Below are 22,546 nucleotides of genomic sequence, written 5' to 3'. Positions count from 1 at the left end.
GGGCACCTTCGTGGACCACTTTCACTGAACCACGTGGTAGCTTGTACTTCGTACATGACCATCGTACCCGCCAAGCCAAATAAAAAAAAAACACGCAACACGACACAAGAGAGCAAAAAAGAAGAGAAGTTATTGATACATCGCTACGTGGCGTGAAAAAATATCAATCAAATTAAAAAATTTAATGCTAATCACTCGAATAATTGTTATAATTATTTTTCATTAAAGAATTCTTATTGAATTTTTATTACCATTTCATTTGAGATGGGACTATCTAAAATTGTAAATAAAAAAAGAAGAGGAAAAATTTGTGACTAAAGAAATTGATTGATTGATACAATTATATTATTATTATGAGATGAGCTTTTTTTTTTTAAGCTAAAAATTATAGTTGACAAAAGAAAGAAGGAGAGAAAGGCGGATAGGGGGGAGATTCACAACTTACATTCCAATTTATTTATTTAATTAATTTTGTGGGGGAGAAAAGAAAACGAGGTAAGAAAGAGCAGCGCAACTACCTCTCTTTAGGGGGCATATGCTTATATCCCTATTCCAAAGGCTATTCCAATTTCCGTTCCCAATTAGTCAGTCAGCCTCAGCCAGTCAAATATACAAATAAATAGTTTCCTTTTCTTTTTTTTTTAAATTTTAATATACATTTCAGACCCGACCTTCCGAGCTACATCTTGTTCCTCCTCCTTTCTTTAATCATCGTCCGATTTCTTAACGCGTATTCTCCTCCGCCGCCTCCTCCTCCTCGTCCTACTCCTCTGTTATTCATTCATCCCTTCATTCTGCCGCAGTGACACAACCAATTCCAATTCCTCCGCCATCAATTTCATTTCTTTCAGCTAAGCTCAATCTGTCTATCTATCGGTTTTAAATTTTTCTCCGTTCCATCCATCCGCAATCTATCTATCTATCTATCTATCTATCTCTTCAACTTCTAGAAGAGGGGCCGCCTGCTAGCTCCATTCCCCCTCCCCCCCCCCCCCACCCAGCCAAGCCCTCGCCCGCCCGGTTGTGACGTACCTCCGTCCAAGCGAAAGGGGCATCCTTGTCTTATAGATAAATAAATATATTTAGGTAGATCCTCCTGACCGAGCCCACCTGAGGTTCGATCTCTGGGGATGGCACCAGAGATCGAACATGCTCCCGTCACCACCCCAAATAACATCATCATTAACAACCGCGATGCCCTTTTCGGCAAATACGAGGTGGGACGTCTCCTCGGCTGCGGGGCCTTCGCCAAGGTCTACCACGCCCGGGACGTCCGCACCGGACAAAGCGTTGCTGTCAAGGTCATCAACAAGAAGAAGCTTTCCAGCTCCTCCAGCACCAGCACCAGCACCGGCCTCGCCGCCAACATCAAGCGGGAGATCTCCATCATGAGCCGCCTCCACCACGCCAACATCGTCCGCCTCCACGAGGTGCTCGCCTCCAAGTCCAAGATCTACTTCGTCCTGGAGTTCGTCAAGGGCGGTGAGCTCTTCGCCAAGGTCTCCAAGGGCCGCCTCAGCGAGGACCTCAGCCGCCACTACTTCCGCCAGCTCATCTCCGCCGTCGGCTACTGCCACTCCCGCGGCGTCTTCCACCGCGACCTCAAGCCCGAGAACCTCCTCCTCGACGACGCCGGCAACCTCAAGGTCTCCGACTTCGGCCTCAGCGCCGTCCGCGACCAGATCCGGCCCGACGGCCTGCTTCACACCCTCTGCGGCACCCCCGCCTACGTGGCGCCCGAGATCCTCACCAAGAGGGGCTACGACGGGGCCAAGGTGGACGTGTGGTCGTGCGGGGTCATCCTTTACGTGCTCACCGCCGGCTACCTGCCCTTCAACGACCCAAACCTGATGGCCTTGTACAAGAAGATCTACAAGGGCGAGTTCCGGTGCCCCAGGTGGATGTCCCCGGACCTCAAGCGCTTCCTGCACCGGCTTCTCGACACCAACCCGGACACCAGGATCACCATCCACGAGATCCTCAGGGATCCCTGGTTCAAGAAGCCGAATAGCAGCAGCTGCAGGAGGGAGAAGGACCCGCAAGGACAAGGACGAGGAGCCACGACGACGGCAGCCATCGACTTTTACGGCGAGGACATCAGGTCGGCCCAGAAGGCCATGGAGGCCAAGGCCACCAGCCTCAATGCCTTCGACCTCATATCCTTCTCCTCGGGCCTCGACCTGTCCGGCCTGTTCGACGACTCCTACAACTCAACGGAGGACGGCGAGAGGTTCGTGTCGGGGGTGCTGCCCGAGAAGCTGATCGAGAAGGTGGAGGGTTTCGCTAGGGAGGAGGGCATGAGGGTGAAGAGGTACAAGGAGTGGGATCTGGGGCTGGAAGGGCAGAACGGTAATTTCGTGATCGACGTCGGGTTATACCGCCTGACGGACAGCCTGGTGGTGGTGGAGGTCAAGAGAGGGGCCGGGGAAGCCACAGCCTACCGGGACGTTTGGAAGGATAAGCTAAAGCCGCTACTACTCGAACTCGACCGGTCCACAACGCAGACAGCCAGCCAGCTGGCCGAAGAATGAATAATTAATGAATTAATTCAAGACTATTCCGTCTGTCTGTCTATATAAATTGATGATTTACTGATATGATGAAGGCAAATTTTGCGATGCTTTGCTCGGTGGCCTGGGCGGTCGGTCTGAAACAGAGATAGATAATTGGATCTCCAGCATCTGGCAAGGCTTCTGCCCCAGGGGTGCGTCGTTCTCTGGTTTCTCATTATGGTTGCTGCATTGAATGTGAATCATCAAATCAAAATGTATTATGGCTGTATGTACGTTCGATTATTTGGGAATAAGCAAATGCCGGAGCACTTGGGCAATAATTACTCCGGCCAAAAAAGAGGGTAAAACGGGGATTGCGGTGCAGAGTTAAAAGAGGGTGTTATATCCCTCTTCAGTGTAGTGTAGTGTAGTGTGTACATAAGAGCAGAATAATTGAGGGACACGACGGGCTAAATCAATCATTCGGCTCTTATTATCACTGTGTCTTGTATTCCCCTTCCTGCATCTGCGTCTCTCATTTCTCTCTCTTTGTTATCATTACTTACGGAGTCGCGGTGGTTTTTTTTTTTTTTTTTGGCAATTTATTGCTTAATGGACAACTAAGCTCGATCTGAATTTATCGCCAAAGTTTATATATGCACACATAAATTTTCGGTTGTGTTTCTTACTGCATATATAGATGATTTTCTTTTTTCACCCTCTTTATTTACGGTTTGTGTGTTGTGTCTTACTATTTGGATGATTTCCCCAAATGGTAAACGATCATTGTGCCTGTCCTCATTCTTATCAAAGTTGAGAAGGTTGATTGGGCTTTAAGGTGATTAGACCCCCTGTTCACCCGGAAAAAAAAAGAAAAAAAGAAAGAAAGTAGGTTGATACGCAACATATATTAATATATGTGGGTATATATCTATATATATGTGTATATATCTATATATATATGTATATCCTAGTAATGCCAGGCTGTAAACGAATTTATACTTTTAATTTCCAAGTGTGAAGATGAAAATAATACAAGGTCCTCATCAACTGGTTATGAAATTATCACAGAAAAGAAATATGAAATTACTTATTACAAGCACTAATTAATAATTTAAATTATACACACACACACGCATATATATATATATATATATTACCAGGTGGTTGACAAATCAGCTCCATTGCTAAATTGGCTGTACATATATTATATTGGCATGACTATTTGGCAGCTATCACATATCATATAATATATAGATTTACGAATGGTCATCACCCCCTTAATTAACAGGTTAAAATCAAAGCGAGCATTGCATGATGAGTCATGCGTATGCTCGATCAGTATGAGAAAGTGAAATGGGTATAGAACAGAATCATTATACAAAGTGCAATGATATTATATATATACATATACATATACAATAATTAAATTTCTTGATATATATACATATGTATATATACACACATGCAATATAATAAATATGAATGCCGCGATGTATGATAACCTATCTATATCAAGCCGTCTCATTCGTAATTAATAATGTGATCAAATTTGTGGTCTCTTCCCTGTCGCCTCAATTTCCCTCTTGCTTTGGAGGCTCATTTAGAAATTAATTAGACTAGGGTAAAATGCCCGCACGTTGCCGCGCGATAAAAGCTTACTCGATCAATAATTATGTGATTTTATTTTATACAATACTCAACATAACACATAATCTCAACATATAGTAACAATTTTAACTATTAAAAGAATTTTAAATTCTTATATGGTATATCGATTAATTTATGCTATTCGATGTATAAGCTAATATCTCTTTATGCTTTGTCTAAATTTTATTTTTAATAGTTATAAAGTTATGTTCTATTTTCTCAGGCCATTTTCTCAATCGATATTGTTAAGATATTGAAATATATGATATTTTTAATAAGAAAAACACCATTAGGATATATTGGGACTTCTTATATAATCAGGGTGCGTACCGAAAAGTATATGGTAATCAAAATTATTTTTAAACATCTATTAATATAACAAAAATACTAAATGAATTACCAAAAAAATATTATATTTAAAACACCTTATTAATTCTAAAAAATACATATAAAATCAATTTAATTAATTACTTTCAGAAAATAAGAGTCCCTCTTTCTCAACACCTACACTAACCTAGAACACATATTTTGGTAAGAAAAGGAAAAAACTTGAAGTTACCCCTTATTGAGCCACTTTTCTTTCTATAAATGTATAACCTAATTTTTACATATTCTGATGATATATTTATATATCAATACAATTTTATTTATGACGTTAAATCAATTGTTATTTTTTGACAAAAAATCATTATTATGATATATTCTTCTTTAATAATTTTTTTCTATTACCACGCATGACACGTGTGCATTACTATTATTTAGGCAACAGTTGAATTTTGTAACAATCTCCACATTTGTAGGATGGTTGCAAAATCGACAATAACATTTTATTCTTACTCTAAATAGTATATAATTCAAAACAAAATAGAAAAATTAAAGAATAATATTATCCATTTTATATTGTTCTCGTCTCTCTCTTTCCTTCCATGTTTCATCTCCTTTTATTTTGCTCTAACCTTCCTCTACCTCTCTATCCCATCTTCTATAACATTTTTTTTTTCATATTTTGTCTTCAATACTTACTTTTTTTATTTTGATGTATGCCATTCGCGCATAATGCGGGTGCCCTCTAGTACCTATGAAAAGGAGAGAAATACTTCAAAAATTAATTAAGATTATGAAAAAAGTAGCAAAAATAATGATAAAAAATGTCTAGATACATCCTAAACCATGCCAAATTAATACTCCCTATCGGCCACTTTGTACTTACATGTGGTCGAAATATGATATGTCTCATGAACTTGTAGGGTGTTCATGAGAGTTGTGGGGAATAGTCAACCGAAACTCGGACGCCCTTTGTTATGAAAAAAAAAAAGTGTGTGGCTCAATTATAAATTTTCCCGCAAACTTGTAGAGTGTTCATGAGAATCGTGAGAAATAGTCGATTGAAATTCGAATACTTTTCGTTATTAAAGAAAAAGAAAAACACATATAAAGAGTCGACCGAAACTTAGACACTCTTCGTTATTAAAAAAAAAAAAGAATGTGGCCGGGTTATAATTATCCAGTGAACTGGTAGAGTGTTCATGAAAGTCATGAAAAATAATTGGTCAAAACTCAGACATCTTTTGTTGATATTAGTAATGTTGATTCTTGTGTAAATGAACTTATGTTTCTTAAATAAGTTCTCGAGTGCATATCATGTGATTGGAGAAAATCCACAATCAAGAGAGTGTGTTATTCCTTAGCTCGCTTAGACATATATTAAGTGAATACGTTGGATTTTCGGATACCAAGTGCTCTACACCGAATGAATAGTATATATAGTAAATTAAATAAATAATAAAAATAACATTAATATTTCTTTTTATTAGGGTGGGTCCCATGCGGTTGGTGAAACCCAATATACTTGGCCATCATTTAGTTGTATGAGTTTTATATGTTTTATTGTAGATAGAAATTTGAACCCCGAGACCTTATATAAGGTGAATGGGCATTGTATCACTAGAATCAATCCATGTCGATATTATTATCTTCTTCTTATTCTTCTTTTGGGTTGCACATAGGCTCAAGTCTGTGTAGACCCAAGTGAAAATTTTACATGGTATCAGATCCCATGGTAATGATCCCGAGGGCGTGTATGCACAGAAGCCCACACCACGCCAATCAAGTCCGAGTTCGGAAGTAGAAGCCCGGCTCGTAGTATTTGATCCCCCTCGCCCGAGTGTGGAAGAAGAAGCCCACCTCGAGGTAGTTAAGGCTCGAGTCCGAAGAGAGGAGAGACCGGCTCGAGGTAAGTTATTGAGGGCGAACAGTTAAGGTTCACGTGGCACGTGTAGGCAAATCGTAAGAAAGACCACACAGTACTATGTGATGGCGGGTGTTAAGAGTTAAGAATGAGTAAGTCCCACATCGAAAATATAAGAGGAATTTTGTAAGTTTATAAGAGATTAGGTACCAATAGTTTATAAGCTCAATGTAATTTTACATGGTATCAAAGCGGGTATCAGAGCGTGTTACACTTCCAAGTGCCCACGCGTATATGCGCATGCACTCACACCACGCTAAGCCCAGTATGTTCGAGTGCAGCCAAAAGAGCGCCTTGTGTTAGCTCCCTCTCTGCTCGAGCACGAAAGATGAGCCTAACTCGAGGTCAATTGTTGAGAGCGGGTGATTAAGGGCACATGACAACGTGTAGGCAAATAACCACACGTTGTACGTGAGGGTGGGTGTTGAGGAGTAAAATGGGATAAAAATCCCACATGGAAAAGATGAAAGTATAATCACGAATTTATATGAGACTTGGGTACCACCACTTATCAGCTTGAGTTTTTAAGTGGATATGAGCCCAAGTCAGTATAAACCCAATGGAAATTTAATATGGTATCAGAACGGGTTACGCTTCCGCTTGCTTACGTGGGCTTACACTACGTTGACCCAATATCGAGAGTAGCCAAAAGAGCGCATCGTGTTAGTCCCCCCTCGTTCGAGCACGAAAGATGAGCCTGACTCGAGGTCAGTTGTTGAGGCGGGTGTTTATGGGCACGTGACAACGTGTAGGAATAAATAGACCACATGTTACACGTGATGACAGATATTGAGAATTATAATCCCACATGAAATTTTATATGGTATCAGAGCCCATGGTAATGATCCCGAAGGCGTGTATGCACAGAAGCCCACACCACGCCAGTGAAGTCCAAGTTCGGAAGTAGAAGTCCGGCTCGTAATATTTGATCCCCATCGCCCGAGTGTGGAAGAAGAAGCCCACTTCGAGGTAGTTAAGGCCCGAGTTCGAAGAGAGGAGAGATCGGCTCGAGGTAAGTTGTTGAAGGTGAACGGTTAAGGTTCACGTGACACGTGTAGGCAAATCGTGAGAAAGACCACACGGTTCCACGTGAGAACGGGTGTTGAGAGTTAAGAATGAGTAAATCCCACATCGAAAATATAAGAGGAATTTCGCAAGTTTATAAAAGATTGGGTACCACAACCTATCAACTCGAGTTTTTGAATTGAAAATGAGCCTAATAGCTTATAGGCACAGTGAAATTTTACATTCTTCTTCTTCTTCTTATTTGGGATTTGAGTGCTCATTTTTTATTATTATTGTTATCATTATTGTTACTTGTTATTGTTTTGTTATTTTTGTTATTGCTATTTTTATTATTGTTATTATTATTATTATTATTATTATTGCTAGAGAAGAGATGCGAACCAAGCGGCAATCGAGTTGCCAAATGGGCCATCCAACCTACACAATTATTACCTTTCCTAAGCCATTTAATCTGCACAAGCGTTACCTTCCCTGAATGTAATTTGCTTTTTTGAAATATATCACTGTATAATATAAATGGTGATACATAGATGCATTGATTCCTTATATATCTACAAAGAATCTACAAAGAATCCGTATTCTCTTCAAGTTTCGAGCAAGCTGGGTGAGAGTACATTTCACAAATGGTATTCTCAACATTCTCATTTCTCTCTGTTTTTTTAATTATATAATTAAAAAAAAATGTCCACAGGGCCACAGCTGCCACTCATCCCCAAGGAATGGTTGCCAGGTAAAAAACAGTAACAAAAGAGGTCATAGAACACTAAAAACAAAACAAAGGACAAGAAAGGGAAACATTGACTTAACAGATATATCTTCCTATAGAAGACAATTTCTGCAACCCACCACGTAACATATATATATATATGTATATATTTACACTGATATTTATCTCTCTACAAAGCTAAGCAAAATGACAAAATTGACAATTTGATCCCTGAAATATACACCTCACGATAAGTTCATTCCTGAAATTTATTTTGTGTACTAATTGGTCCGGACGTTGCAAATGTTAGGACGAATTGGTCCTTCCATTCGAAAAAATAAGAGGTCCCTGACGGAGATTGACTCTGGATGCCGTTAAATGCACTGTTGGTCGTCCCCTCAAGTGAAAAGGCTTCCCGCCCCTAATTGCCCCAAGTTGCTGTTCGATCAAACCCTAATTGTGCTTGTTGCTTCTACTGCAATCATCAAATTCACCCAGACCCCTCAAAATTTCTGCAATCGAGAGTGTCGCCCGTAATCTTCCGAAGTTGCAATCGTGGTTCTTGGTCGTTTTCCGGTGAGCAGCACCTGGGATCAACCGCTGCGGAAGTTGGCTCGAGCGCTCGAAGGCTGTTCTACTGCTTTGCACATGGGTAGGAGGCCAGTTCAATTCCTGATTTTTGGTCGTTTGTGCAGTTTTGGGTTGTTTTTTAGGGGTTTGCAAATGGTTGTTCAGGGGAACTCCTTGCCTTTCCTTCTCCTGTTACTAGCAAATCATGAGCTCAATGTTGGATAACCAGTTGCATATTTGCCTTGCAAAGTAATATAAAGGGCCCGATATTCTGAGTGATGATCTGGCAAATACGTAACCTAGCCGAATTGTGTGGCATTGGTATTGATTGATTGAATGTGCTCGAACTTCTGAATTCCAGAGATCGAAATGGACTTATGAGGGAAAAAATAAGCAAGTTTATCGAGATTCTGTTTTTGTGCTTTTCTCCTGATAAATCTATTGCCATAATGAAGATTAATGGAACTTTTTATCTCTTCATTGCCGTTTTCTCAATGTACTTGCAATTTCTAGGTGCGAGTGAATGGACCTAATGCAGCTCCGGTGCATTAAGTTCCTTAAATCAAATGCAAGTGGATTTCTTGGTTCTAGAATAAAATGGAACTTCACCAAGTTCCTGGTCAACAAGGAAGGGCAAGTCATCAAGCGCTATGGTCCAACTACCAGCCCATTAGCTATTGAGGTATACTCTCTCCCTCTCTGCAGAGATGCTTGCCTAGAATCAGAGTAGAATTGTTCATACAGGTGGTGTGTTCACCATCGTTGATCCCATGAGTCCATGACAATTAAGACATGACCCACATATCATTCAACTTTTCAATCGATCTGGTTTAAATGCATATATTGAATACCATGCCTAATATTTGAATTCTCTGTATGTACGTCCATCCATATTATGCATGTATGAGTGTAAACATTGACAAGTCAGTCAGCAATGTTTTGGTCTATAGGTGTTTTACAATTTCCCTCATTTGTAGACCATTTTGTATGCTTATTGCAAAGTTGAGTTGATTGCCATCTAGTTTTCGTCATCTTACTCATTATGTTTGCTCCATATTGCCCTCGATGCACTTGACCCAGGCGGACATAAAGAAAGCATTAGGAGAGGGATGAAGCACATGATTTTGCCAGAACAGAGCTTGAGTAAAAGATGTGTATCAAGCGACAAAGTGTGCAAGAGAGTTGTAATTGCTGCTAGTTTGGTCAAACTCTTGCCTTGTTTTGTTTTGGTGTGGGGATATACCAGCTTGTCGCGGAGCTTTCGTACTCCGCGGTGTCTGTATTATATGCATATCTCGTCTTGTCAGTCTTGGGATGATGAGTAGAAAGGCCTTTGTATGATTCTGTTTTCAATTGAACACTGCGGAATGGACTTAGGATTTTGTCAGAAATAATGCTCTTGTTCATAAAATCATCAGCAAGAGGAAACAGAAAAGATCAAGTTTTTGTGCGTACAACCGAATACTCATTTTATTACTTTATTGTATCTCAAAGGCTTGTACTCTTTACTGAGTTTGGTGTAGTGTAATTGCCGCACGTAAAAGCGATTGAAAATGATTTATGGCAGCACTGCAAACTTGTATGTATTCCATATAGCAATTTCCGATCTTTGGATTCACCAACTAAAAAGCTCACAAAAGTTACATAAGATTCATTCGATGTTAAAAGAAACAACTGTCTGGTCAAAACAACATCTTTGTTAGGCTGCCAAGACACTAAAGTTATTTTATATTGCATTCGGCTCAAGTACTGCATAACACTATATAGCAAAAAATAAACATGCAGCCTATATGTATATAGATAGTCAAAGAACATTTCCATCAATGTAGTATCAGTTAAACAGCAGCAACCACCCGCAAAAGGAAACAGAACGCAAGACTCAGTCAATTATTCTGGATCTATTCTCTGTACAAAATGCCAATTCGTACTCTACCAAACCGAACCGTAAACGATTATTAACAAATTCCCGTCTTTCATTTCATTGCCTGCAATCAACTTCCATCAATTCTCATAGAGCTCCCACCCTTCATCCGACAGCTCTTTTTGCTCTGCTCCAGCGATGTTCTTGTCTTCAGATTCCTTTCGTGAGGATGAACCATCAATTGACGATTCCAGGCTACTATCATTTGGAGCTTTGCAGGTCTCTCTATCATCAGGAATTCAATCTGAGGATGCACTGCTATTGATGGACGAGCTCGAGGATGCTAAGATGCAACTTGTTTGCCCAAAGGAAATAGACTTGCTGAGAGAAACACCCGAGTTGAATCTCTCCTTCAGCAGCTTCACGTCATGACATATAACTGCAACCTCACATCTGCATAAGATTCAAAAGAATATCAAATGAATAACCAAATAAATCAACTATAAGGCTGAGGTTATGTTATATGCAATCTTATAATAGAGCCTAAACCAGCAATCAAGACAAACGACCCAAGCACCTTGGTAATGAGAGAGCATATAGGAAAACCCCCCAAAAACAACGCAAGCACCTTGCACATGGTTGTTTTTAATATATCCCGGGAAACCCCCCAAAAACAACTTAAAACCGCACAAACGACCAACAATCAGGAATTTAACTGACCTCCTGCCCATGTGCAACGCAGCAGAACAACCTTCGAGCGCGAGCCAACTCCCGCAGCGGTTGATCCCAGGTGCTGCTCACCGGAAAAAGACCAAGAACTATGATTGCAACTTCGGAAGATCACGGGCGACACTCTTAATTGCAGAAATCTTGAGGCGTCTGGGTGGATTTGATGATTGCAGTGGAAGCAACAAGCTCAATTAGGGTTTGATCAAACAACAATTTGGAGCAATTAGGGGCGGGAAGCCTTTTCACTTGAGGGGACGATCAACACTGCAATTAACAGCGTCCAGAGGCAATCTCCGTCAGGGACCTCTCATTTTTTCGAACGGAAGGACCAATTCGTCCTAACGTTCGCAACGTCTGGACCAATTAGTACACAAAATAAATTTCAGGGACGAACTCGTCGTGAGGAGGTGTATATTTTAGGGATCAAATTGTCAATTTTGTCTAAGCAAAATTATAAAACAAGAATTTCCTTAACATTGAATTTGAATTTCTGCCTGTCCTTGCCGCCTCATCTCTTTCATCCCCTTATAAATATTGACATGTGCATTTTCCTTCCCTATTTAAACAACAAAACCGGAGAAGCTGAGCTTATACTTGCCTGCGCGGCAATCTTGAAGCTGCTGCAATAATAAGAGAAGACCACACTGAGGTTTCACGCCGAAAGAATTACCAGTAAGTTCTTCACCTTTTGTAATTTCATTGCAATATCATTTATCGTCTTACAGTGAAGCTGTGAATATTGCAGCAGATTCAACATCTTAAATATTGCCAATCGCCAGCAAATTCAAAATCTTTAAGAAGCTGAACTAATAAGCGGACAACACTGACACCAACATCACAAAGAAATTAGTCTATTTGCTTTTAAATTCTCTAAGTGATTCCATACTTTATTCTGCAGAATTCAAGGCGAGCATGCAAATTTTCAACAACGCTTTGGAAGATAAAAGGATTTTAACCACTTCTCTCGACCTGAAAGATGAATTTCATTTCCACCATCACACCTTATGCATTTAAATCCACCACATGCATGAACAGGACAATCAACAATACTATCTTTAAGAAGGATTGTTTACAATTTGCTTACATGAATACTATTATCCGCTAGAAAATTTTATACACCTAAGCTGTGTCTGAGTCACGCCAAAGGCATAAAAGTAGAGACAGACTAACCGAAAAGTTCATTGATTTTCATGATTTTAGTGTATTTGTCCAGAGAAGTTGTGCACACTGCTGCTACCAATAAAAGAAGCTGAAATAACAAGAAAACGCAACAGTCACGCATGAGGTGACAGACTTTTGAGTAAGCTCTTTAATTCTACAATTTGTAACACACTTCTTGGAAGAAAACCGTTAATATGATTGTTGTTTTTCTCTGCAGAATCATTTAGACACTGCAGAGCTGGTGCAGAAGGTGAAAGGTTGAGGCCGAGAGGCCGAGAGCGATATAACAATAACTTCGTTTCACTTCACTAACAATTGCATCCCCTTCTATATATATAGTAAAAAGAGTGCATATAGCAAATATAAATCCCAAAGACGAAATGATAAGAGAAGAGACAGCAACTGAGCTGAGCCTTTCAGGTTGAGAGAGTTACCAGTAAGTTCTTTGCTTCCGTATATTATTGCACAATAACATATCTGTAAAAGATATTGATCGCAGTTTAAGCTCCCCTGACAACCCTTTTTTTTTTTCTCCCCGAAATTTTTAAAGAACTTCAAGTTTTGTTATAAAGGCTTTCAACTGGGGGGACTTTAGAAGAAACTCTTCACTTAAGGGATTTGACGGTACAGGTGGAAGAAATTCTTGCCACTTAGCGTACATTATAGTTCGTTGATACCCCAGATTTTACTGAGGCAGTTGGAGCTTTTATTTACAGAATTCTTTTGTATTAACAGAGGTCTGTAGGTTATATAGAGCATGAAGAAGCATCACAAAAGTTCATTAAGAGTTTTAAGCTATACATAGACATAAAAGTCAAAGCTTTGATATATGTGTAATACTAGCTTTACTGAATATGTGACACTAACAGTCCCTGTAAGAAAATTTTATGTGTTTTCCACTCATCTTACATGATTATTCATCATTTCCACAGATTTTAACAAATGGATTCAAACTCAGAAGACACTCGAGCTGATATGCGAAGGCGGCTCAAGGCTCAACTTGAATGCTGCAGAAGTCTATACATAAGGAAGTATATAAGGTAGTAGTTGTATATCTAATATACATATATAATATATTTATATTTATCCTTACAAAAGAAAAAAAAAATGGTAAGAGGTACATCAAGAAAGAAATAACAGTTGTTTTTGTGTCTTCAGTCTTTGTAGAAAGAGTATGTATCAGCTTTATAATTATCAATTGGTATTCCAGCTCTCAAGCATGAGTTTTATTATAGCCAATTTCTGATTTAGTTAGTTCTACGTTCACACTGACACTGCAGATTGTACAAAAGCTATACATAACATCACCATGAACAGCAAAGAGAAGTCATAAGAAATAATAGATAAGTTGCACCCACCCGAACCTCATAGATGATCTCCTCATTGGACAAACCACGTCTGCTATAGGTACTGCAGCACAAATACTGTTAAGAGAGAAAATGTTCATTACTTTCTGACTCACCCACAGCAAAACTTGATGCACTGCAATTACCTTCCACAGAGAAATTGAGAGATCTTTTTGCGGGCTTATGGCTAGGCAAAGATTGCTCGCCGTATGTGGATATTCGATAATTATCACCACTGCTTATTGCTCTCTTTGGAGTCAATTGAGCAGGTGTCTCAATCAATAAACTTTCAGCAGAAGAAGAAACTTTGAAAGCATGAATCTCACAAGCAACAGAACCAAAAGAAGGCACCCACAAAAGCTGCAGCATTTATGATTCTTTTTTGTTATCCCTCGCCAATTAAAAATGAAAAACAATAACACACAAGCTACCTTGCAGGAGCTCAGATTCTAACGCGCACGATTTGCTTTTGAAGCATGTAATTTGAAGCATGTATAATGATATGGTGCATAAAAGCTTAATTCAAATAAATGAAAGAAATTATGCTGTACAAATAACTTGATGGAAAAGCATGAAATGGAAAACAATCCCGGGGTTTTCCCTAGGTCTACATACACATCATATGTTGTAGTGCTACTTAATATAAGTTCAACCTTCTTTTTTATTTTTATTTTCCGTTGGATAAGTACCACATTTTAATTTCTCATGCATTCATCATTGAAATGATAACGAATACATTCATTCACATTTTCAAGTTTAATTAGAAAAAAAATTATTTTTCTCTAAGCAAAATTATATTTCACATTATAAAATACACTTTATTAATTCCGACGTATCAAATGTATCTAAACCAAGAGAAGAGGAATGGGCCCGACCACGATCTCAAAAGAAAAAAAAAAAGAGTTCAGCCCAAAGAGAAACGAGATTGGCCTCATCTCCATCTTTGGACTCTTCACAGGAAATTAAACTTAGAAAAGGATTTTCTCGGTCCATCAGCCATCTTTCGTCTTCCGTTCTCTCTCTAGTACAGTATTAATTACTACTACTATTCACAGTCGGTCACGTCACGGCGACGGCTGTGCCAGTGCCAGTGCCAGTGCCAGTGTACGGAACCCTAAGAACCAGTCATCGGCGGGAAATGTTACCAGGAGGGAGCTGGATTGATTGATTGAGCTCAGGCGGGCTAGGCTGGATTGGACAGGAGAATGCCCGCAGAGGCAGCTAGCTTGCAGGTGAAGCTTAGTAGAAAGCTCAAGCTTCAGCTCCCCTCTCGAATTCCCAAGAAACTTGCTGGGGGTTCTTCTGGGGTTCAAAGTCCTCCTAGAGCAGATGGAGTCCGCAATGGAGACAACCACAACCATGAGAGAACCAAGCGTGGTTCGAAGTCAATCCTGATGGATAAGAAGCGGATTTTTGCTGAGCTACCTCGGTCGCCCTCGTCCTCCCCCAGCAGAAGCAGATCGTCATCGAAAAGGAAACAGAGCCTTCTGCTGTCATCTAATAAATTATTAGGAGAAGAGGGTAGCGACGGGCCATCTCGCTCCATGTGGGTTTCCGGCGGCAAGGCTGGTGCCAGTTTTCAAGCTAAAGTAGGGAAGACGCGAGCCACCAGTCTGACCTTGAAAACCGAGGTCAAGGACACAGAGAGATGGAATGCCGGGAAGCAGAAGAGTCCGGCCAAGAAGCATTCGATGGATTCGAGTGGTCATTTGGTTCAGAAACAAGGCGTACGTGCGGAGGTTCCTTCTTCCACGACTGCCAGGAGAAGGCAACAGGAGAAACGAGATGCTCATGGTGATCATCCTGAGGTGAAGGATGATCAGCCCAAAAAGCGGAAGCGGGTGATTCGCCTTGATCCACATGATATCTCGAATAAGCGGCTTGATGACGGAATAGTTGTTCATGGTTAGTAATCTAATAAACTGTCCAACTTGCCACTCCCTGTTACTGTAACTAAGGCTAAGCTAATTGGTTTCCTATAGATACACTTAATCTGAACTGCGGTTTTCTGATGCATTGTTTAACTTTCTTTGCAAATTGAGTATCATATCATATCGTATCGTATCAATGTTAGTTCTATCTTTTATATTGATATTGAATGGTAGGTTGGTGGAAAATTAGCGCATGTGGCTTTGCTTGTGCCTTCGCTTGCAGTAGTATTATCTCTGCTCTTGTACTCCTGCTGGACTGGATATATTTGCAAGCTCATGTACTCCTTCCTTGACCTGCTTTCCAGAAACAATAAAGGAGAAGAAAATGGAGTCACAGGACAGCGTTGAAATCTCAAAGAATGCTCAGTTCCGAGCAATTCAGCCCGGCCCTTCTATCCTTTCCTTTGTTGAGGATAACGTAATCTTCGATGTTCTTCTCATATTGTTGTAGGCAATGTCATGTCCTCCATTACCAAGTTCTCCTTTTGAATTGTCATTTTGGCAGTTGCTTGGTCGAAGACGGACAATTGAGCTACGGAGGGCGGGATACAACACGGAGCTATCTGCTCCTTTAGACGATATTCCCTTCTCAATGAGCTCTGAAAGAGAACGAATCGAAGAAACTGTAAGTTTTGCATGACTAACAAGAATCAGTTGTCCATCATATTTTCCTCGAGAAAGTGTGTATGTACTTAATCTGGTTCATCCTTATCTGTTGTTATGTTGATTAAATTATAGTGCTGACCATTTCAACAGATATTCAGGAATAAATTGACCTTCTTTGCTGCTGCAAAGGTTTCATCATCGTTCCCACCCCCTGAAGTCCCAGAGATCGCATTTGCAGGTGGAGATTTCCAGCATTAGTGGACTTTATGATTTTATCCTTGTGTGTTATGATTTTTGGTCTTATGCCTCTATGTTTGACTTTATTTTTCTGAATAATCTTTCCCATCCTGAAAGAGTAATCTATCTGGTCCTAAAAGAGATTTCTACTAAAAATTCGCTTTACCGCTTAGTTCGCGCTGTTTTTTCGTGTTTTGGTCTTATCAATAAAACCGGCATTTGCTTGTTGTTTCTTTCTTCAATAGGGAGGTCAAATGTGGGGAAGTCATCATTGTTGAACTCACTTACGAGACAGTGGGGTGTGGCGCGGACATCTGACAAACCTGGACTTACTCAGGTGTTGCATTCTCTTTTCCTGACATTCTGCTCTTGAGCATATTTGAGATCTTGTTTTGACAGTAACGTGTCATCTGCAGACTATTAATTTCTTTAAACTAGGACCAAAACTCTCATTGGTTGATTTACCGGGATATGGATTTGCTTACGCAAAAGATGAAGTCAAGGATGCTTGGGAGGAACTTGTGAGTATGCAAATGCTCTTTGTCTTTTCCAGCAGAGTTGCGTCATAGCATTTAACTGCATAAGGTTATCATACATTTCAGTTGCTTTGTACAGTCATTTGCATGCTGTCTGATGCAATTAATGGGAACTTGTTAACTTGTTGCATCACACGAAGCATGTATAAATACTTCTGTTTACAAGCTGATAAAAGTTGGTGGTGGCTGTGACTGTGATGTCGTGTAGGTGAAGGAGTATGTCTCCACAAGAATAGGTTTAAAGCGAGTTTGTCTGCTAATTGACACAAAATGGGGTATGAAGCCAAGGGATCATGAGCTTATTGATTTGATGGAAAGGTGCCGTTCTAGACCCTCTCTATATGTTTGCGTATGTGGTCTTGTATGTGCGTATATTTTTATCTGCCTTTGAAGATTTTGGCATTACAGGCCGATGTTACCTTCTCGTAATATGCTGCAAGAGAGAAGAATATATTTCTCTCTAGCAGCTGTGTAGTGGTTTTTTTTTTTTTTTTTTTTATGTAAAGCTGTGTAGTGTATTGAGTAATTGGTTTCCATCTCTAGCTAGGTTTCCTGTACTAAATAAGATAGTATCAAACATTTCAGATCTCAAACTAAATATCAGATTGTCTTGACCAAGACGGATCTGGTTTTCCCAATTGATGTGGCACGCCGGGCAATGCAGATTGAGGAGGTCAGATGTTAATATTATGATATATGTATATATGCGGTTAAGGTTTTGGACCCTACATGTAATTTTATGTGTTGGTGAAATTGGAATGAGCATTTTTCTTGCCAGTAACATAAGCTAATTATAATGTGGTGCTGTTGTTTGCATGTTGGTGTTCACAGAACCTCAAGGCCAGCAAGTCCATAGTGCAGCCTGTGGTATGAAGCTTTTCCTGAGTCATCCATCCCATCTGTATGGATTTTGAAGAGGGAGTACATAAAGTAAATATAAATGTACTACTAATTTTGACTATTTTTTCTCTCAGATGATGGTGAGCTCAAAATCAGGAGCTGGGATCAGAAGTTTAAGAACAGTGCTTGCGAAGATTGCTCGGATTGCAAAAGTCTGAGATATGGTGTGGTGATTTCATGTCAAGACAAGGACAAACATTTATGTCGCTTGGCATCATATAATGAATTGAGAGTATTAAGCTAAATATATAAGATGCAGCGATCCGTGAGTGTGCTCATTCTTAGTTTGTGTTTGCACAGAGGAGTGCACTGTTTGCTTAAGATGGAGATGAAGATGGACATGGAGATGGAGATGAGGACTGGGAATATTGTTGGGGGGGAGAAATGGAAGTTTGTGGATTTGTGGGGGCAGGTGCTGTGCTGGAGTGCGGGTCGGGTCAGCTTGGGGTTCTGTTTTGTTGAGGGAAAATGGTTGATGATGACAACAAAACCAAACCCCTTTTGACATTTTGTATTACAAACTTGGAATTTGCGCTTTTGACGGTGTGAGGTGACGGGCTTGGCTGGACGAATTGAGCATAGAGGCGAGCTGATGTGCGCCTCCGCCCTCTTTTATGACATGATGTCGCACTGCACTGCTGGGACTCCAGCTGGTTTTATTTGCGTCTCTTATATGTTATGGTGGGAATCTTAAAGGCCATGTTATTGCTTGTTTTTGTTTAGTGAAGGAAATCGCTGATGTCAGTGGAAGAAGTGTTTTACATATGGATTTTACGACTGCTTAATTTGTTTACGTGATGTGTCACTCTTCCCTAATCCGTAAGTAATTCATATTCCACATATGTAATTAGGACAATTACTGATTTGTTCTCAACTACTCATTTATATTTTCGACAATCTGCCCCTTAGCCACCACTTCCTTCGTCGTACCACATCTGCGCGTTGCTGCAGGTCCGCCACCACCGGACTTCCATTTCCAGCAAAACCTTGGTATCCTCCCCGACTGCTCTCCAGTTGGCTAGATTAGATCCAACCTTGATGAACTTAGATCTTGCATCATCAAGCAGATGTGACTCGGGAGGCTCATGGGGGGTTCGAGTCATAACGGAAGGATCTAATTGCTGTATCAAAAAGAATCTTTTTATGTATTTTCAGTGAAAAAATGATTGAATTGATGCATTTTCAGTGGAAAAAAGTAACCTTTCATGGTTGACAGAAGACCAAATTGATGCAATTTATAAACGCAAGCACTAAATTGATGTGTTTATGCAAAATGAGGGACCTAATTGATGTGTCAATGATTCAATTGATGAAACTTTCAAATTTAAAGGACTAAATTGATATAAAAAAAATGTCAGGAACCCAATTGATGTAACACCCTAATCTCAGGGATCTAACTGATGCTTCAAGGATCCAATTGATGTAACTTCCAAATTTAAGGAACTAAATTGATGTAAAAAAAGTTAGGGATCTAATTGATGTAACACCCCAATTTCAGGGACGAAATTGCCTATTCACTCTTTCTATTATCTCCATTCAAACAATAAAATCTTTTTTTATTTTTCCAATTCCATTTCTCATTTATTCACATTACATTTCTATTTAATTCCCAATCAATTATATTACAACGAGTCAAGCACGACATAGAGGAAAGTGTTAGACTCCCACATCAAAATTTGAATATTTAAGTATAAGAAATTTAATTTAAAAATTAAAGGGAGGTATGTATTTTCTTAAATTTAGGCCTTATACTAAGTAATAAGAAAAGAAATTAATAGAAGATGGTTGAAAAAAAAAGTAGCAGAAAGGGAAAGGAAAAAAAATGAAAAATATTATATTAATATGGGATAACTATGGATGATTTTAGAGAGGAACGTAAAAAAAAAAATTCATATTTTACCACATATAATATAGTCCTTCAAAATTTTCTTTTGTGTCTTTCACCTACAATATTATCAAGTCATTCCCGATCCATCTTAAAACGTGGATCAATTACGATGCGCAATGTCACATAAATAAACTGGTATACGAACCAAATTCCCGCGGTTTAAGTTTATGAAAAGATGATTTACAAACTTTTAAATAAAAAAACAGTAATTGTGCTACGAAGAAGAAATGGGTTGGGGGTAGAGGTGGCTCCCAGCTCCGGCCACCAACCCTTCAAATGGGGTCGCTAGCGACATCAAAGGCCACCAGCGACCTCTTCTGGGCGGTTGTTGGCTGGCGGCCAAGCCACCACCACCTAGATCTTCTCTCTAATTTAGAGAAAGTGTAAGGGAGATTCGAGCACTGGGAACCATCACATTCCTTCTTCTTTGCAGTCTAGTTGCTTCTCTCTCTTTTTTTTAATTTATTTTAAACTTCTCAGTTTTATTTACAAGAAATGATATTTATTATAAACTATTTACTTAGTTAATCTACTCTTTTGATAAGTCGGGGATTCAGTTTGTTTGGATTAGCTTTGCTTAGATCTTTTTTGAATGTGGCAAATTGGTTCAGCATCTCTAAATGGGAGAAAAGAAGGATGCCCTGTGTGTTGATGTACTCGCTATTGTTCAATGTTCATCTTCTTCTATGTTCATTGTCTTCTTCTGTGTTCAATTGATTATTTTCTTTCTTTGGGTTTTATTTATCTTTTCTCTAACAAATTAATTAAACTAATGGGAGGAAGATGCATATTTTCATTTTGATAAGAGAATTTGAACAAAACCTATAAAGGGGCCACCAGTTCTGTTCAATGGGAAATGATTAATCCACGTGGCTCTTTTTTATGATGCGGATCATCTATGAATGTCTTACTCGGCATACTTAACAGAAAAGTTAACAGTAGAATGAAAAAAAAAAGTAATGCACGGTATATGACAAAAATAGAAAAAATGATAAAAATAGAAAAATAAGCAAAGGTAAGGACTAAAAGTATAGTTTACAGTAATTACTTCTTTCGCTCTCCACTTTTCTCTCTAGCCATTTATCCCCTCTCTTACCCGTACGTAGCCTTCCTCCCATCTCTTTCTCTCTCTCATCCTCTCTCTCCTACTTCCAATAGTACTATTTTATTTTTGCATAATTATAACAATATATTCTTGCAATTAATTAACATATTCTTTTGGTTATATAGTTAAAATATTTTTAATTAATTGATATTTTTAACAATAATTTTTGGTGTGAAAACTATCTTCTATAAAGTTTATCAATTTTTTTTTTAATGTTTGTCATAATGTCAACTCATATTCTAATACATTCTATTAAGTTAAAAGAATTCGCGCATAGCGCGGGTATATTGGAAAATGCATGCAAGCCCCGAAAAGAAACGCCTCCGGGCCCACAGCCCATTAACAGAAAGGACAAGCCCATTCATGGCCGAGCCCAGACCATGCATGCCCAGCCCAATAAGGAGGTCCATATTGAGGGCTGATGGTTGCAGATCAGGCCCATATCTTTCTCCCATCCATCCATCCATCCTATCCTATCCGGCGGTGTCTGGTTGCTTGCTGTTAGCGGTAGCTGCTGCTGCCGCCGCTGCTTCTTCCCGAATCCGATCGAGTTTCTTCTTCTTCTTCGTCAATTGTTCTCATGCAATGCCAATTGCTAGTTGATAGAGTGAGAAGAAGTTTCCTGAATTGAGGTTGAGGTGAGATCCGCCATATTTTGTCGGCGGGTGAGGCGTGTGCTTTGAACGGAGCGGAGCGGAGCTGAGGTGGCCGGGCAATCGGATGTATTCACCTCAACTCCCACTGGCCGTGGCTCGGGGGGCATCATCATCTTATTCTTCTGGTTCACCTACTGAAGAGATGGAGCAGCCCGGAAGCTTATTAGAAGCTTCACTCGTCCAGCTGATGCACCATCACCACCGCATCTCCCTCCACCTCCGGGATCGTACGGAGAAGGCGAAGAGAGATGCCACCCGGAGCGCCGCGGTCGTATCGGACCTGCTGGTGGATGCCGTCAACGGAGGGGTGCAGGAGGCATTCGTCAACGAGAAGAGGATCGAGCTCGAGATTCGATCATTGGCTGTCACTGTTAACCGGTTCATGAAGCAGACGGATCAGTGGCTTGCTGCTTCTCATGCCATGAACTCCGCCATTAAGGTTAGGACTCTCTCTCTCTCTCTCTCTCTCTCTCTCTCTGTTTTTCCAATTTCTTGAATTAATACGAGATGAGGGATGATATGAGATTAGATTTCTTAATTAATGCACAGGAAATCGGAGACTTTGAGAACTGGATGAAGGTGATGGAGTACGATTGCAAGAGCATTAATGCAGCCATCCGCAATATCCATCAAGGCTGAGGACGACAATGGACGATGCGACGACCACCACCCTGCAAACTCCAGCAAGCACAAGCAAGGTGCCACTGCTAGCTGCCCCGCTCTGTCAGTGTCTATACGTAGCAACTTCGTTGCCATTTTGCTTGTTCGTTATTTATGCCTACCTTGCCTTGCGATAATATATCAATTGTATCCAGAAACATCGAATGGTAATGTTTGCAGTGGAATGGGGTTCTTTCCATTTGAAAACGCAGGCTAAGATCTCCATATGTTACATGGC

General features: G+C 40.0%; 3 protein-coding genes and 3 long non-coding RNA genes across 8 annotated transcripts; 5 read left to right on the top strand and 1 right to left on the bottom strand.

The window, feature by feature from the left end:
* Positions 1-652: 652 nt before the first annotated feature.
* On the top strand, positions 653-3,017 carry LOC116199976 (CBL-interacting serine/threonine-protein kinase 11). Its single transcript, XM_031530595.1, has one exon. It carries the CDS (start codon positions 1,131-1,133, stop codon positions 2,529-2,531), a length of 1,401 nt encoding a protein of 466 aa, XP_031386455.1. The 5' UTR covers positions 653-1,130; the 3' UTR covers positions 2,532-3,017.
* Positions 3,018-8,459: 5,442 nt separating this feature from the next.
* LOC116201145 lies at positions 8,460-10,146 on the top strand. The gene is made up of 3 exons (XR_004155811.1): positions 8,460-8,774; positions 9,206-9,374; positions 9,773-10,146. It is a non-coding gene; the product is annotated as an uncharacterized LOC116201145 (long non-coding RNA).
* Positions 10,147-10,456: 310 nt separating this feature from the next.
* LOC116200185 lies at positions 10,457-12,073 on the bottom strand. Its single transcript, XR_004155679.1, has 2 exons — positions 11,274-12,073; positions 10,457-11,006 (listed from the first exon to the last, which is right to left on the bottom strand). It is a non-coding gene; the product is annotated as an uncharacterized LOC116200185 (long non-coding RNA).
* LOC116200186 lies at positions 11,842-13,682 on the top strand. 2 transcript variants are annotated; one of them, XR_004155681.1, is made up of 4 exons: positions 11,842-11,954; positions 12,483-12,567; positions 12,661-12,879; positions 13,376-13,682. It is a non-coding gene; the product is annotated as an uncharacterized LOC116200186 (long non-coding RNA). The 2 variants fall into 2 exon arrangements; XR_004155680.1 differs by having other exon boundaries at positions 12,483-12,582.
* A 1,132-nt stretch (positions 13,683-14,814) lies between these two features.
* On the top strand, positions 14,815-18,797 carry LOC116200184. 2 transcript variants are annotated; one of them, XM_031530936.1, is made up of 11 exons: positions 14,815-15,694; positions 16,026-16,138; positions 16,226-16,345; positions 16,477-16,564; positions 16,809-16,900; positions 16,980-17,084; positions 17,308-17,417; positions 17,685-17,772; positions 17,931-17,966; positions 18,074-18,163; positions 18,300-18,797. In XM_031530936.1, the coding sequence occupies exons 1-10, from the start codon at positions 14,995-14,997 to the stop codon at positions 18,155-18,157; spliced, it is 1,536 nt and encodes a 511-aa protein (XP_031386796.1). In that variant the 5' UTR covers positions 14,815-14,994; the 3' UTR covers positions 18,158-18,163; positions 18,300-18,797. The 2 variants fall into 2 exon arrangements, with proteins under 2 accessions (XP_031386796.1, XP_031386795.1); XM_031530935.1 differs by having other exon boundaries at positions 18,074-18,797.
* Positions 18,798-21,453: 2,656 nt separating this feature from the next.
* LOC116199411 (biogenesis of lysosome-related organelles complex 1 subunit 1) lies at positions 21,454-22,515 on the top strand. The gene is made up of 2 exons (XM_031529749.1): positions 21,454-22,087; positions 22,198-22,515. Exons 1-2 carry the CDS (start codon positions 21,713-21,715, stop codon positions 22,285-22,287), a joined length of 465 nt encoding a protein of 154 aa, XP_031385609.1. The 5' UTR covers positions 21,454-21,712; the 3' UTR covers positions 22,288-22,515.
* The last annotated feature ends 31 nt before the right edge of the window (positions 22,516-22,546 follow it).

This window comes from Punica granatum, chromosome 3 (assembly GCF_007655135.1).
Source record: "Punica granatum isolate Tunisia-2019 chromosome 3, ASM765513v2, whole genome shotgun sequence".
Lineage (NCBI taxonomy): Eukaryota > Viridiplantae > Streptophyta > Magnoliopsida > Myrtales > Lythraceae > Punica > Punica granatum.
The sequence above is the reverse complement of the archived record's forward strand: the minus strand, read 5'-3'. Positions and strand labels throughout refer to the sequence as shown.